At 42.4% G+C, this 12393-nt stretch overlaps 1 protein-coding gene across 3 annotated transcripts in view; it reads right to left on the minus strand.

Moving 5' to 3' along the window:
- Nucleotides 1-4042: 4042 nt before the first annotated feature.
- The window catches only part of SYNDIG1 (synapse differentiation inducing 1), a 72579-nt gene continuing 64228 nt past the window's right edge, over nucleotides 4043-12393 (minus strand). For all 3 annotated transcript variants that reach the window (XM_062573425.1, XM_062573426.1, XM_062573424.1), the window contains exon 4: nucleotides 4043-5846. In XM_062573425.1, coding sequence (XP_062429409.1) covers nucleotides 5688-5846 — 159 coding nt within the window. In that variant the 3' untranslated portion in view covers nucleotides 4043-5687. The remainder of the gene's footprint in view (nucleotides 5847-12393) is intronic.

The following is a 12393-nucleotide window of genomic DNA, read 5'->3' on the forward strand; positions in this document are numbered from 1 at the left end:
TCCTCTCTACACCCTCCCTTCAGATTCTTATATGGATTGATAAGATCCACTGTCAGTCTTGTCTTCTCCAGACTGAGGAGTCCCAGTTATCTCACCCTTTCCTCACATGAGAGATTCTCCAGTCCATTGATCACCTTAGTAGCCTGTAGTGCTGCTACCAGGCAATTTTAACAAATTCTGGGACTAAAGAAGCCTGGTTTCCTACAGATGGTGTGTGTCACAGCTGGTTGTGCACTCTGAAACATTCCCACCAGTTGGGTCTTTTGGCAGCATGGGCATGGACTTTGTAACATGCGCTGGGCTCACTCTGTGCCCTGTCTTTGCAGGCAGAGATGAGGTGTCTCTCTTCTAACCCACTGGTTATTTTTATGAAGCTCGTAGGCACTGCACTGTATTAAAGATGTCTACACCTCTGTCACATTTGCTTGAAATTGGTTACTGAATTAAAAAGTCACCAAAGCACACAGGTCTCTCTTACAAACACCCTCCAGCCAGTCATCACTCTAAGTGCGGATGCAGGAAGAAGTAAGGGGAGATTATAGAGCTGTTGATTGCTGACTGCCTGCAAATTTCCTTTGCAGCTCACCAGCTGGCATTTCCAGAGTGATGCATGGCTGCGTGCCCAGGGAAGGTAGCTGTCTCTGCTATGTGCAGACAGGCTTGAGTCTGCCCCGATCTGTTCCAGCCTCAGTGTACACTGATGCTTCCAAGCATCCTGCTTGCCCTCTGTGTGCCTCAGCGGGGAGCTCCTGCAAGCTGACCGCATGTCAGTCCACATGCATGGGCAATGGGGGACATTCATCTGAGACTGACAGAGCAATAAAAATGCTACATTCCCAAATGAAGTCACCGAGAATCAATGGAGGCATCAAGGGGTTATGAAATCCCATCAGATGGCAGAAGTAATATGTAATTAGTCTCTGACCTAGCCTATGATTTGCTGTTTCCTTGAGCTCTGAGACTTTCACAAAGAGTTTTCTTTTTTTTTTCTTTTTTTTTTCCCCTTTCTTCTCTGTGAGTCTCTCCAGGGCTCTCAATGCATCTTTTGAGGCTAATCCACACTGACACCCTACATTATAGGATTAAGTTGGAGCATTCATGCTCTGAACTTTACAGGTTGATATTTTCCTAGTAGTGAATCTTGCTTGTTACTATAGCCTGTCATCTGCTAAGAATATCAGTGTCACTTCTTTGACACTTCCTGATTGAGTCAATGTGAGGTGAAGGTTTCACTTCAGAGAAGGAGGGAAGCAGTGAGGTAGCTGCAGTCTTTGGGAGAAGGGCTTTTCCTTCCTTTCTGGGATGGTAGAACCCTTTTACAAACTGAATAAGTGGCCAAAATTCAGGAGGAAAGAGCAACTTGTTACCCCAAAAGTGAAGCTTATTAGAAATGAAGCCTCTTTTAAACCTGGAGAGAACATAAAGGGACTAATGACTTCTGAATAACAGGTACATTCATGCTGAACTGAATGATAGTTTCAAAAAGCTGCTTTAAAAAACACCTGTAGTCATTTTCCTAGCATCCTTCTATAGATAAGAAAACTTCCAAGAATCTATCTTTGCTGAGGAGCTTCCTGTTGGTACTTTTTCCAGACTTCTGATCCATCATTCACAGCAGACTTATAATTCCTACCGCTTCTCCCAGCTCTCACAACCATTCCTTTCCCAAGGTAGGGATTAGACACAGCAAAAAGCAACTGTGTCTAACAATGAACTTGCATAGGGTGTTTTTGTAGTTCAGCATTTGGGCTGAAATATAAAGAGCTGAGAATATTTCATAGCCAGTCTTGAATGGTATAGCTCTAAACAGTGGGAATCATTTCAACAGTAATTTATGAAGATATTTCTCTGATTATGATTTCACCGTTCATATAAGTTTGTACACTGCAGTACTACCTAGAAATACTACCTTAATCTGAGTAAGGCAGGAACATAGAATAGGATTTCTGCCAAATTAGCCAGAGCACACAATAGGAAGTTTATGCCAGCTATATTCTGGCTTGTGGAGGACAGATGGTACCTGGTCTGACACAGAGCTTGCAGGTGGAAAGATAACATGTTGGCATATTTTTGAATGCATCTGAACCGGTGGAGTATTTGACAGATCATCCTCCTCTCAGCTCTTTCTAGCCGGGCTTGTCAGGACAGCAGGCCTTTACACATCTCCCAAACTGCTGGGGGAAAGAGGTATTGGTAGGCAGTAGAGGCCTGGCAAAAATTGTTTCCACATCTGGCATCTTTCAGGAGCATCACTGCAGATGGTGATATATAGTCACAGCACAACAAAAAATGAGGTGAGCCCCTCTTTCTCCTCCCAGAGAGGCCGTACAAGCAGGCAAACATGTTTTTTTGTTGTTCTTGATGTGCAGGCTTGATGTTCCTTGTGTGTGAATGTGCACTGACTTCTTGTGAAGCCATATAACTTTCTAAGTGTACCCCAGTCACTGTGTCTCCTCATCCAGCTGTGCAAGGAGGATCCTGCCTCTCTCAGCCGGACTGACCCTGCAGGCATGCTTGCCCAGAGCTGCAGGTCCATGACAAGCCACTAATGTAGAAGAAATTTGTTTGAGTTGTATACGACAAGCAAAGATAGACCCTCTGGTTTGTTTCTGCAACAAGCTGCTTCAGTTTCTTGGATAGGTAGTAGTTTATAGCTGCCTCCTTAATCTGGTTTGATGAGGTGACTTGGACACTGTTTTGAGAAGCAGTATGAAGTTCTATCTGTCCAGAAAGCGGACAGCAACAGCTTAAATGCTGTACAAGCTCTTCTCAGCCCACTGAAGACCGAACAGAGGAAGATGTTTTTGCAGGAAGAGAATCCTCCTTCCAAGGTAGATGTAAGCCATGAGACAGCCTCAGAGCACCTCATGCAGTCCTTCTTGCTCTTCCACCAGCTGCCAATATTCAAAGGAGCTCTCCTTAGATGTTTCCTCTGTCTCAGCCACATCACAGTGTGTGGCTACACTGAAGCCTGAGTCAAGAAAACCTTGAGTCAGATACTACTTTCACAGCAGTTCCTCTCAGATTTCTCCTTCCTTTATCAAAACTTCCCTGACATTGCGGAACCAACCCGTCCTCTGGAGCTTCAGAGGTCCTTTCTCAGCAGAAGCTCAGACTGTAGCATTTGTGTCAGTGCCACGAATGACTCGGTGTGAGTCCCTTTGGCCAGCACGCACCCCTAGGTAAGCACTTGTGCTGCAGATACTCAGAAAGTGAACCAAAACTAACACATAAAGCTATCAACAGGACTTTGATTCCCATCTTTGGGCTGCAGTGACGATCTCTCCCTGGGATGCAAGCCCCCTTTAGCTTCCCTGCTCGTCCTCCCAGTGTGGAACCTTGATTGCCATGCAATGTCCCAGCCCCGTGTTGCATCACGGGCTGCTCCAGCAAGCTCAGCACAGACATATCCTCACTTTTGAGCCAGGCAATGCTCCCAGAGCTGCTTCTGCTGAGCAGGTCTTTCCTACAGTACTGCACCCGTTTACAACCCCTTGGGGCTTTCTGGAGATATCAAAGCTTCCCCCCATTGGGGATGCTGTTTTTAAGGCTAGGTGTGAAGGCCTCTATGAGATTTTTAAGGCCCCTCCCCCCCCCCCGTGCCCCTGGGAAAGTTTCTTTTGGCTCCAGAAGAGGCTTTTTCCTGTGAGGTCAACATTCAGCCTGTACAGTCATCATCAAAAATCATAAGGCAGACCTTTCATCTGCAAGACTGATTTAAAAACAATGTAATTCTTATTATTTTTAGTAATATGAAATGATTCTGGAGTCTCTATACTTATTTTCTAATTTTTTAATTTCCATGTGAAACTCATGTAAGGGCCAGGAAAGACTGCTTTATTTTTAAAGAAAATTTGGAGTTTCTTCTTCAGTAGCAAATTAAAACAAAAGAACTCCAGTAGTAAAACCAGTATCTTTTTGTGCTAGATACAATACGGGATGGTCCATGCTTCTTCTGCAATTAGGTGAATCAGTGTACTGGGGCAAGTTTCACTCTAATGCCTCACATCCATCCAAATAAAGTATCACACAGAGCATCAGCAGCTGTATACCATGTGTTTTAATAAACTGTATAACTAGCAGAAAAATAGTTTTGGATGTGTTAGTCCTCCTCCCCCCTAAAAAAAAAAAATCAAACTGAAAATCAAAATAATGCCAACACCAAAACAGAAAGAAAAACTTATCCCAGAGCAAAATAGACACAAAATACAGAATTAGAACAAAAGGTCTTTGATGACATTCTTGGGTAAAGAAATTATATTGATAAAACACAAGGTAGTGAATAATAAAGTCCTCATTGTTTTGATCGTTTTTTTTTTTTCCTTTCTATATATGTATATACATACATACATATTTCTTCTGATAAACCCTTGGTAGGATGAAATGGTAGATCCAGAAGACAACAAAATGAAAGGAGCGACTGTGGGGAAGAAGTAAAGAAGAAAATAAGTGTGTCATTGCAATCTGTGAAATAAGAACAACGTTCAGCTCTCTTTCTTACAATATTCCATTATGGGGCAGCACAGCAAGATAATGTCACATATTATCCTTCCATGGCTACGCTAAGAATCTCTGGTCCATGTCTGAGCTGTGAGTTTGTAATCTGAGTGATCTCATTCACTGCTCTGTATCTAAGCAGTACTTCAAAATGGAGGAAGCATTCCTTCCTCTGGTTAATTCCCATGCTTTTCCGTGATTTTAAATTTTAAGTTGATTAGAATTTCAGTTTGCATTTTTTTCTTCTAGGTTTCTTGTATTTACTTCTGCGCAGGTCTCCACAGTAAGGTGGAACAACCCAAATAAGCAACGTGCCACAGGATGTGCCTTTATCATGGTGTGACTGGATGGAGAAATTCATTTCGCAACAGATCCCATGCTACTTTGACCTCACACTCAGTCTGTGGAGCCAAGTCATGCAGTAACCCCTGCTGTTCTGCTTTGAGTGGGCCTGTGGGTCACATCTTAATCCAAAAACAGGGAAAGGAAAGAAAAATATTTTTCTTTTCCTTTTCTTGTTCCATGGAAACCTACTAACACAAGAAGAGTAGGCAATACCATTCTATGCTGAGGTCTCTGCTTCACCTTTAGTAATTGAGTCCTGCATTCAAAAAAAAAAAAAAAAAAAAAAAAAGAAAAAAGAAAAGAAAAGAAAAAAGAAAGAAAAGAGAAAAAAAGAAAATATACTCTTCCTCCTGTTGTTGTATTGGTCTTTCAGAGAATGAGCCACCGTCCATGCTTTTCCAGATCTTGGTGCTGTGCTTAAGATGCAAACTAAGCACAAGCTCATGCTGGCTGTAAAGTTCAGGTCACTGAGAAGGTATTCAGAGAACAGCTAGGATGCCAGCTTCTTGTAAACTCCATATTGCAAAGAAAGCAAAGCCAAACCACCCCTCCCAAACACAAAACTTTCTTTCTTTCTTTTCTCTTTCTCTTTCTTTCTTTCTTTCTTTCGTCTTGTAGAGGTGTTCACGAAAAGATGCAAGACTTGTGCATCAGAAAAAGTGGAACTATCCTCACCCCAGCCTACCTTCCCACCCTACAACAACACACAAGACCATTTTATCCAGTACCTGCCCCCGGAAGGTGTGTGTTTGTCTCTTAATTATTTTGGAAAACCATACAGTCTGATCTGCTGGGAAATTCTGTAGTATGGGCACCAGATGGTTGGTTCTCCCCTTTCCTGAGGCTCATAAATGGTTGTTTTTGGATAGATAGGCAATAAGAGCCACAGCCACCCCAACGTAGATGCCAGTTCCAATTGTGATGGACAGCACAGCCAGGAAGAGTGCCCGCCGGGAGTTGGAGCTTGCATGGTGGAAGTCCCCCTTGGCTACTGCTTTGTTTGTCTGCAAGATATACAACAACAACACATTATATTTATTTGTTTCATCTGGAAATGAAGATGAGACACACATTTGGCTGAAACATGCTCCAGGGATATGACAGTAAACTAGTTGGAAATCTTTTTTGTCAACTTTTTTGGTTGAATTCGGTTGCCTGCCTCATTCGGATGATGACAGAAACAATGGCAAGCATCTAAAGTGGCTTTAAACTGCCTTTCAAGTTACATATATCCTAGTATTTAATACTACACTTTATGATGATTCTTCAGTATGTGGACAGATGGATCATAAGACAAGTGGTCTGAAGGGTCTGTCACCTTCAGGCACATCTGCAGCCCTGCTTCTGTGAGAGATGGAATCCTTATTCCAGCCTGACTGGAAAAGATACCACGAGAAAAGACCTTTAAAAATGTCACTAGGATCCAAATACTCCTCCAAGTCAACTGAAATGTTGGATATGTTCTTACATGCAAAAGAACAAGAGAAGCTGAACCTTTTCTTGCAGTGTGCTGTTCCTGAACATAGTGCGTAGGTAGAACAACTAGCCCAGGATAACCACCACAGAGAAGACAGATAGACAGCACCAATTGCCTTGCATCCACCTTGGATCTGAACTTCAGTACAGGACACCAAACACTTAGGAAGCCAGAGCTAGGAGACACTGTTTCAGCCTTTACTCAACTGAACACTTACGCATATGAGCAGGGCACTCCCCTTGATTGCCAGAGTGATGATGCATATGCTTAAGTGCCACTCTGAAGTGGGGCCACTAATGTTGGAGCCCGTCTTCTGCTTGGGAGGTGGTACATTTGACTGGATATGTCAACTGGAGGAGGAGGAGGTTCTATTTTGATGATGTCAAAGAGGATTTGGTGTCTCTTGCTCTGGTACTCAGTAGCTTATAAATGTTTCAGAAAGAAACAATGTCAAACAATACATGTTATGAGAGAAGGAACAGGCTGCAGGAGGGAGGGAAAAGATCATTTCCAAACAGCAACATGCAAAAAAACTCTCAGGTTTACACCTAGTGTCATGTCCCTTAATTTAGATGCGGAAGACATCCTATTTACTTTGCAAAGGATGTCAGACCAGGCTTTTTATCAAGGATGAACTGTGATTTCATGAGCTTCTTGTCTGGAATCTCCAGACAAACAAACAAACAAACAAACAAAAAAAAAAAAAATGCAGAGCACTTTCTGGAAAAAATCCAGAGGCTTTAGGTTTATGGACACATTTGTTAGGGCATCTTAAAAGTCTTGGCAAGGAAACCAGAGAAAGCTTTGCAAAGAGTTAGTCTTTCAGCCTTCCTCAAAGATTTTCTCCAAGCATCTGCTATCCAAAGCTCCTATTCACTGAAGTTAGGTTGGATTTATTAGACAAAGAGTAAATTCACAGGACAGGAGCTATTTGTGCCTTTGGATAAAGAGAGGTAAACAATTTCAACTCCCAAAATGGAGGGAAAGTTTGAAAATATTGTAATATTTCAGTTTGTCATTTCTGAAATATCAGGTTATAGTATGGAAAATTCTGTAATATTTTGAGCTGACCTCTTTTAAGTGAAATTTTGTATAGTTGTAAAACAGTGTTTTTCCCCTCAAAAATTGACCTAAATTCAAAATGAAAACAAATCATTAGCCAAAATGTCAAATAATATGAAAACCTGACAGTATATCTTGATTGGATTTAATAAAACAGATTCTATCTACCCAAAATGATGTGTTGAGCAACCCATAGGGATTCAGAAGGCTGTTTTGTTGAGCACTAATGGCTTCTTTCTCAGAGGATGTTCTGCCTAGGAATAAATCTCACAAAAACAGCTCTTTCCTTGATGAGCTCTTGAGGATGGTCCTGACTTTCGCGAAAAGATTGTAGCTCTGGTGAAAATCCAGCTTCTCATTAAAACACTCAGACCAGCGAAAGATAGATTTCATGTATTAACCATGTGTTGCCATAGAATTACTGAATTTTGCAGCTTCTGTCATTATGATACAGTTTGAATTTGGCCAGCCCTTTCCTGGAATTTCTCATTTCCCACAAATTACTGAACCCAAGATTTTTTTATTTTGGCCTAATGCATACTTTGTGATCTAGAAAAATCAAATTCCCAGTGGATTTAATTCAGGAGGCAGAGACCGTCAGCAAGGGCACAAAGGAAAGACAATTTGATATTCCTCCTTTAATCCATTTGAAAAGGCTTCCACTGAGATGGAGAAATCACAAATGCAGAAACCATTCTCCATCAGTGTAACTCCAGTCTGAAAGAGTTCACTTATGATTCGGAAAAATCTTTACTGCTGTTTCCTCATTAGTAAAACAATCCCGTTACTCTCAGATGACAGCATATGCAAATTATGGCCTTTTCTGCCGGTTTATGCTAGACAGATCTGGAAAATAGTTGGAATACAAAATGTAACTAACTGTGGCCAGTTATAAAGGACTAGCATTTGGCAACTATTCAAGAAGACATATTCAAGACATCATGGAAAAAGATATGAATTGCTTTATAGTTTTCCCTCAGTTTCTGATGACCAGGTGTATGTCTTTGTCTGGAAGTTGCTTTAATGGATGGATGATATCACCTGGCCACACACTTTTAGCCAATGGCTTCAGTGGAAGGAAACTGGCTTCTCTATGTCTCAGTGTGAACAGTTAGCCATTTTTTTTAACAAAACAGGGATCAGATCTTCAGTATATCAGTGCACTTTGAGAAAGTCCCTTGCTTGTGATAACCATCCAACAGCTTCTGTCCCAGCCCTTCTGATGCCTGGCTCAGAGAAGTGACACTGAGTTTTGGGGGCTTCTGCAGTGTGGATGCCTGTGCTCTAGCAAACACCATGTGGGAAATGAGGACAAGAAATGTCTCGTGTATATCAGAGAACTGAGTGAAAACCACTACCACTTCCTTTTTCTATAAAGAGCAGATCGTGGCATGGTGGAGAAGGTGAAAACAGTGGTCATTACACTTGAAAAGAAATGAAGACATCTACATGCAGACAGTGGTCAGGCTGTTCACTTGTCTTCATAGGGTCTGTGTCTCAGATATGTGTAGCTGAAAATTAAAACTTCTCTACTTAAAAGGCTTTTCCACCTAATCCCAGAATCAAACACCATAGGAGGACAGCAAGATGCAGTCATTCTAATCTCTGACATCTAAAAAAGATAGGAGTGCAGAGAGAAATATCTGCTGCAAACACTACTAGGATTTTGCTGCCAGCCAAAATATTGGGACTTCATGCACAAAACCAAATCAACCCTCCCCTTCTGAAACATATTTTTGCCTCAAAAGCATGATTTTTTTTTTTCACAATGCTACTTCTTGTAATTTTACACATCTGATTAAAATTACCCCAGAAAAAAAGACTGATGCTGTCTCCACTTTCATTAAACAGCCTCATCTTGGACACTCGCAGCACCTGTGATGGACATCCCTCGGCACCAAAGGCACCTCTGTTCAGAAGCCTTTTCTAAGATGACAAGTCTGTAAATCCATCCAGGAGTTTCTGCTCAATTAAAGGTGGAGATTGGGTAAAGTGCACCACTAGGGCCTTGCTAAGCCCCTGGGGATGAAGTGACAAATGGTAAAAGGCAGTGTTTGTCCAATCATTCATACCCGCTCTGGAGGTGCATTTGTGTGAACTCCTCATTGCAAACTCAGCTCTGGCCTCACTGAGTGAATGAGACAATAACTTGTTTTTCCTTTCCCCTGAAAAACAAAGCCCCACCTATGAAAATTCCTGGGCTGAATCCTTAGCAGGTATTAACTAGCCTAGCACAGTTGACTCTGGAGGGTAGTGCAGCAAGGACTTGTGCAAGAATAAAGATGCAAATGCTCTACTAACAAAGGCCTTGATTCACTAAAGCATCTCCAAGCTAAGCGCTTTAGTTTAAGAAAGTAAGGAATCCAAGCATCCATACCGATGGGTTAAAAGTGGGCACAGAAGTAAATGCTTTACCTAATCAGAATTATATCTGTGGATCTATTATTCCATCCATTTACTTCTTTCCTACATTGGCAAGATTGTGGCTGGCAGTCAGATGATTGATGAACCAATTTAATACCATCTTTGAGCAGCAGGACCAACAGGCTTGATAAACAGAGCAGGTGACAAGTGCAAGACATTGGATGAATTACAAGTGGGGAATAATTCATCATATCAGCATGAGGCAAGCTCTGCCACCGTGCAGCCAGAAGATGACATACATTTTCTACAAAGGGTTCATCTCCATCTGCCACCACTGCCTCTTCTGCCACCACTGCCTCTTGGTAGTCCTTTGGTCTGTGTCCCCTGGAAGCCCAGATATGACCATCAACTTGCCAACTACAGGCACAGGCTTTGATGAAGAGACTCCAAGACTGAAAGCAAGGGATAGAGCAAAGACTAGCCTTCTATCAATCCTGTCTTCTGGAGGCTTTGGAAGTGGAAAGGCTGTTCTCTTTTCTCTCAAGCCAGGGAAGCAAGGGAAGGGGAAGGATACCTGAAAAGGCTTTCTTACTTGGTTTAACTAACAAAATGAAGGTCTTCTTGTTTTGAAACACTTTCAAGGAACTCCTCTAGAATTTCCACTTGAGCTTCTGCAAAACGTGTTCATCATGTCTCTGGGTATGTTTTATGGGCTACGAGAAGTTAAATACTGTACCTCCATAGCTGCAAAGGTTAAAAAACACCTGCTACATCCCACAATGACTCATATATCATACCCACAAAATACCTTCTGGCAGGCTGTCTCAGGAAACAAGAAACATATTGGTCACAATTATTAATCCTACCTCATCTCCCTGAGACTAGGGAGCATGAGTTCCCCCATGCAGTGGGAACATAGAATCCTGCACCATTTGGTCAGTGATAGAAAAGTTTATTTTCATTCCATGGGAAGAAATGGCTAGCAGAAAGCAGGGATGCACAGGCTCCATACAGCTATGACCCCAAATCTTACTTCTTCAAGTGGCAGGCAACAAATGCCACAGGATGAGGTGTAACTCATGCAGAAACTGCTTCTGCTCCCATCTTCTCTCCTGCCTTTCTGCCAGGCAAGAAATTGGCCTTGCTTGGAATTTGTCCAACACGTACTTCTGCTGGCATCAAATTTCTGGGTGATGAAACCTTCCCCCTTCTGGCCTGTGCCACTTACTTTCATTAAGCAAAAGGACTCCAGAGCCTTTGCTAAACATGCAAGCGGCAGAAGGGTGAAATTGGGATTTGCCTCTGGGTCCTGAAGACAGAAGGGATGTGCCAGTCAGCAGGGAAAGTCATGGGACTGGCCAGCACTAGACACAGGGAAACAGACTAGGATGTGGCAGGAGTGTTTTCAGCCCTGAGGAGAGCTCTATGGCATCTGGAGGAGGGCTGTTCCAGTTCCATTAGACAGCTCTGCAGGCAGAAATATTGCTCCAAACAAATGGCAAACGGTCCTTCTATTTGTTGAACATTTGCAAATTCCATTATGTCTGTAGTATAATAAAAATGTCAGCCTGTTGTAACTTGCCTTTCAGGCACTGAAGAGCTCTTTTGCAGATTTTCACCATTTCTGCTGTGAAGTTAGCCCAAGAGATAGACATGATTCTCATGTGACCATTCCCTGTCTGGAACTTATTGTGGAAACAGTGGGGATCAGATATCACATGAAATGCAGACATTCCTAAATAGACCAAGATACATAAACCTCTCAGACTCAGTCCTGGACTTAATCTCTGCTGATACTTAAGTTTCTTTTCTTCCTCAAGAGAAGGCATCTGGTCTAGTCTAGCCTGGCCTTCTGAATGTGGTGTCCAAAACCAATTGCAGGATCATCTTCAGGAAATCCACACTCCAGTGCTGTTAGGTAGAGATTAGATATCTAAATTGGAATTTTTGTCTTTCCTGTAGAGAGGGATCAGCCCTGTCCTGAGCATTTAGAAGACAAAAAACATAAGAACTTGACCATGACCTGCTCTCACTGTCTGATAAGCTCTGAGATCCAGTTAGATGGCTTAGCATGTTGCTAAAAGGACTGTGTTGCAATAGATTTTCCCCTAAGGTGATGCTGAGATACCATGAGAGCTTCGGGAAGCGATGACAAGAAGGTGATACAGACGTGTCACCAGAGTTTCCTTGGCTCCTGAAACAGGGAAAAAATGGTATGTGCAACTGATGCTGCTGCTTTGCTCAAGAGCTAAGTGCTCTGCTGCACTGCAGAGTGACAAAACACAGTCTGGCATGAAAACTTACCCCTCAGGGATTTCTTTCTACAGTGAATCCTCCTTCTAGTGTATGGATTTGTGCCTTTAGTGGCCAGAATGTAGCAGTGTGCAATGTGAGTGCATTTCAGTGGGCGTTTGTTACTTCCAACTAACAGTCCCTCTAACCTGCCTCGCCCTTTTCCTGACTCTGACTGCACAGCAAGGCAATGCAATGAAAGAGCAGGCTTATCACAGTGAAGGCAGGAGCAGCTACCTGCATGCAGGCAGTGAAAGAGGACAGGCTGGTAACTGTCTTGTGTTTTGGAGCAGTCTCTTTTCTTGCACTTCAAATCTAAGTGCTTTTAATCAAATCTTTCTCCAGCCAAATCTTCA

Source organism: Rhea pennata, chromosome 3, assembly GCF_028389875.1.
Source record: "Rhea pennata isolate bPtePen1 chromosome 3, bPtePen1.pri, whole genome shotgun sequence".
NCBI classification, from domain to species: domain Eukaryota; kingdom Metazoa; phylum Chordata; class Aves; order Rheiformes; family Rheidae; genus Rhea; species Rhea pennata.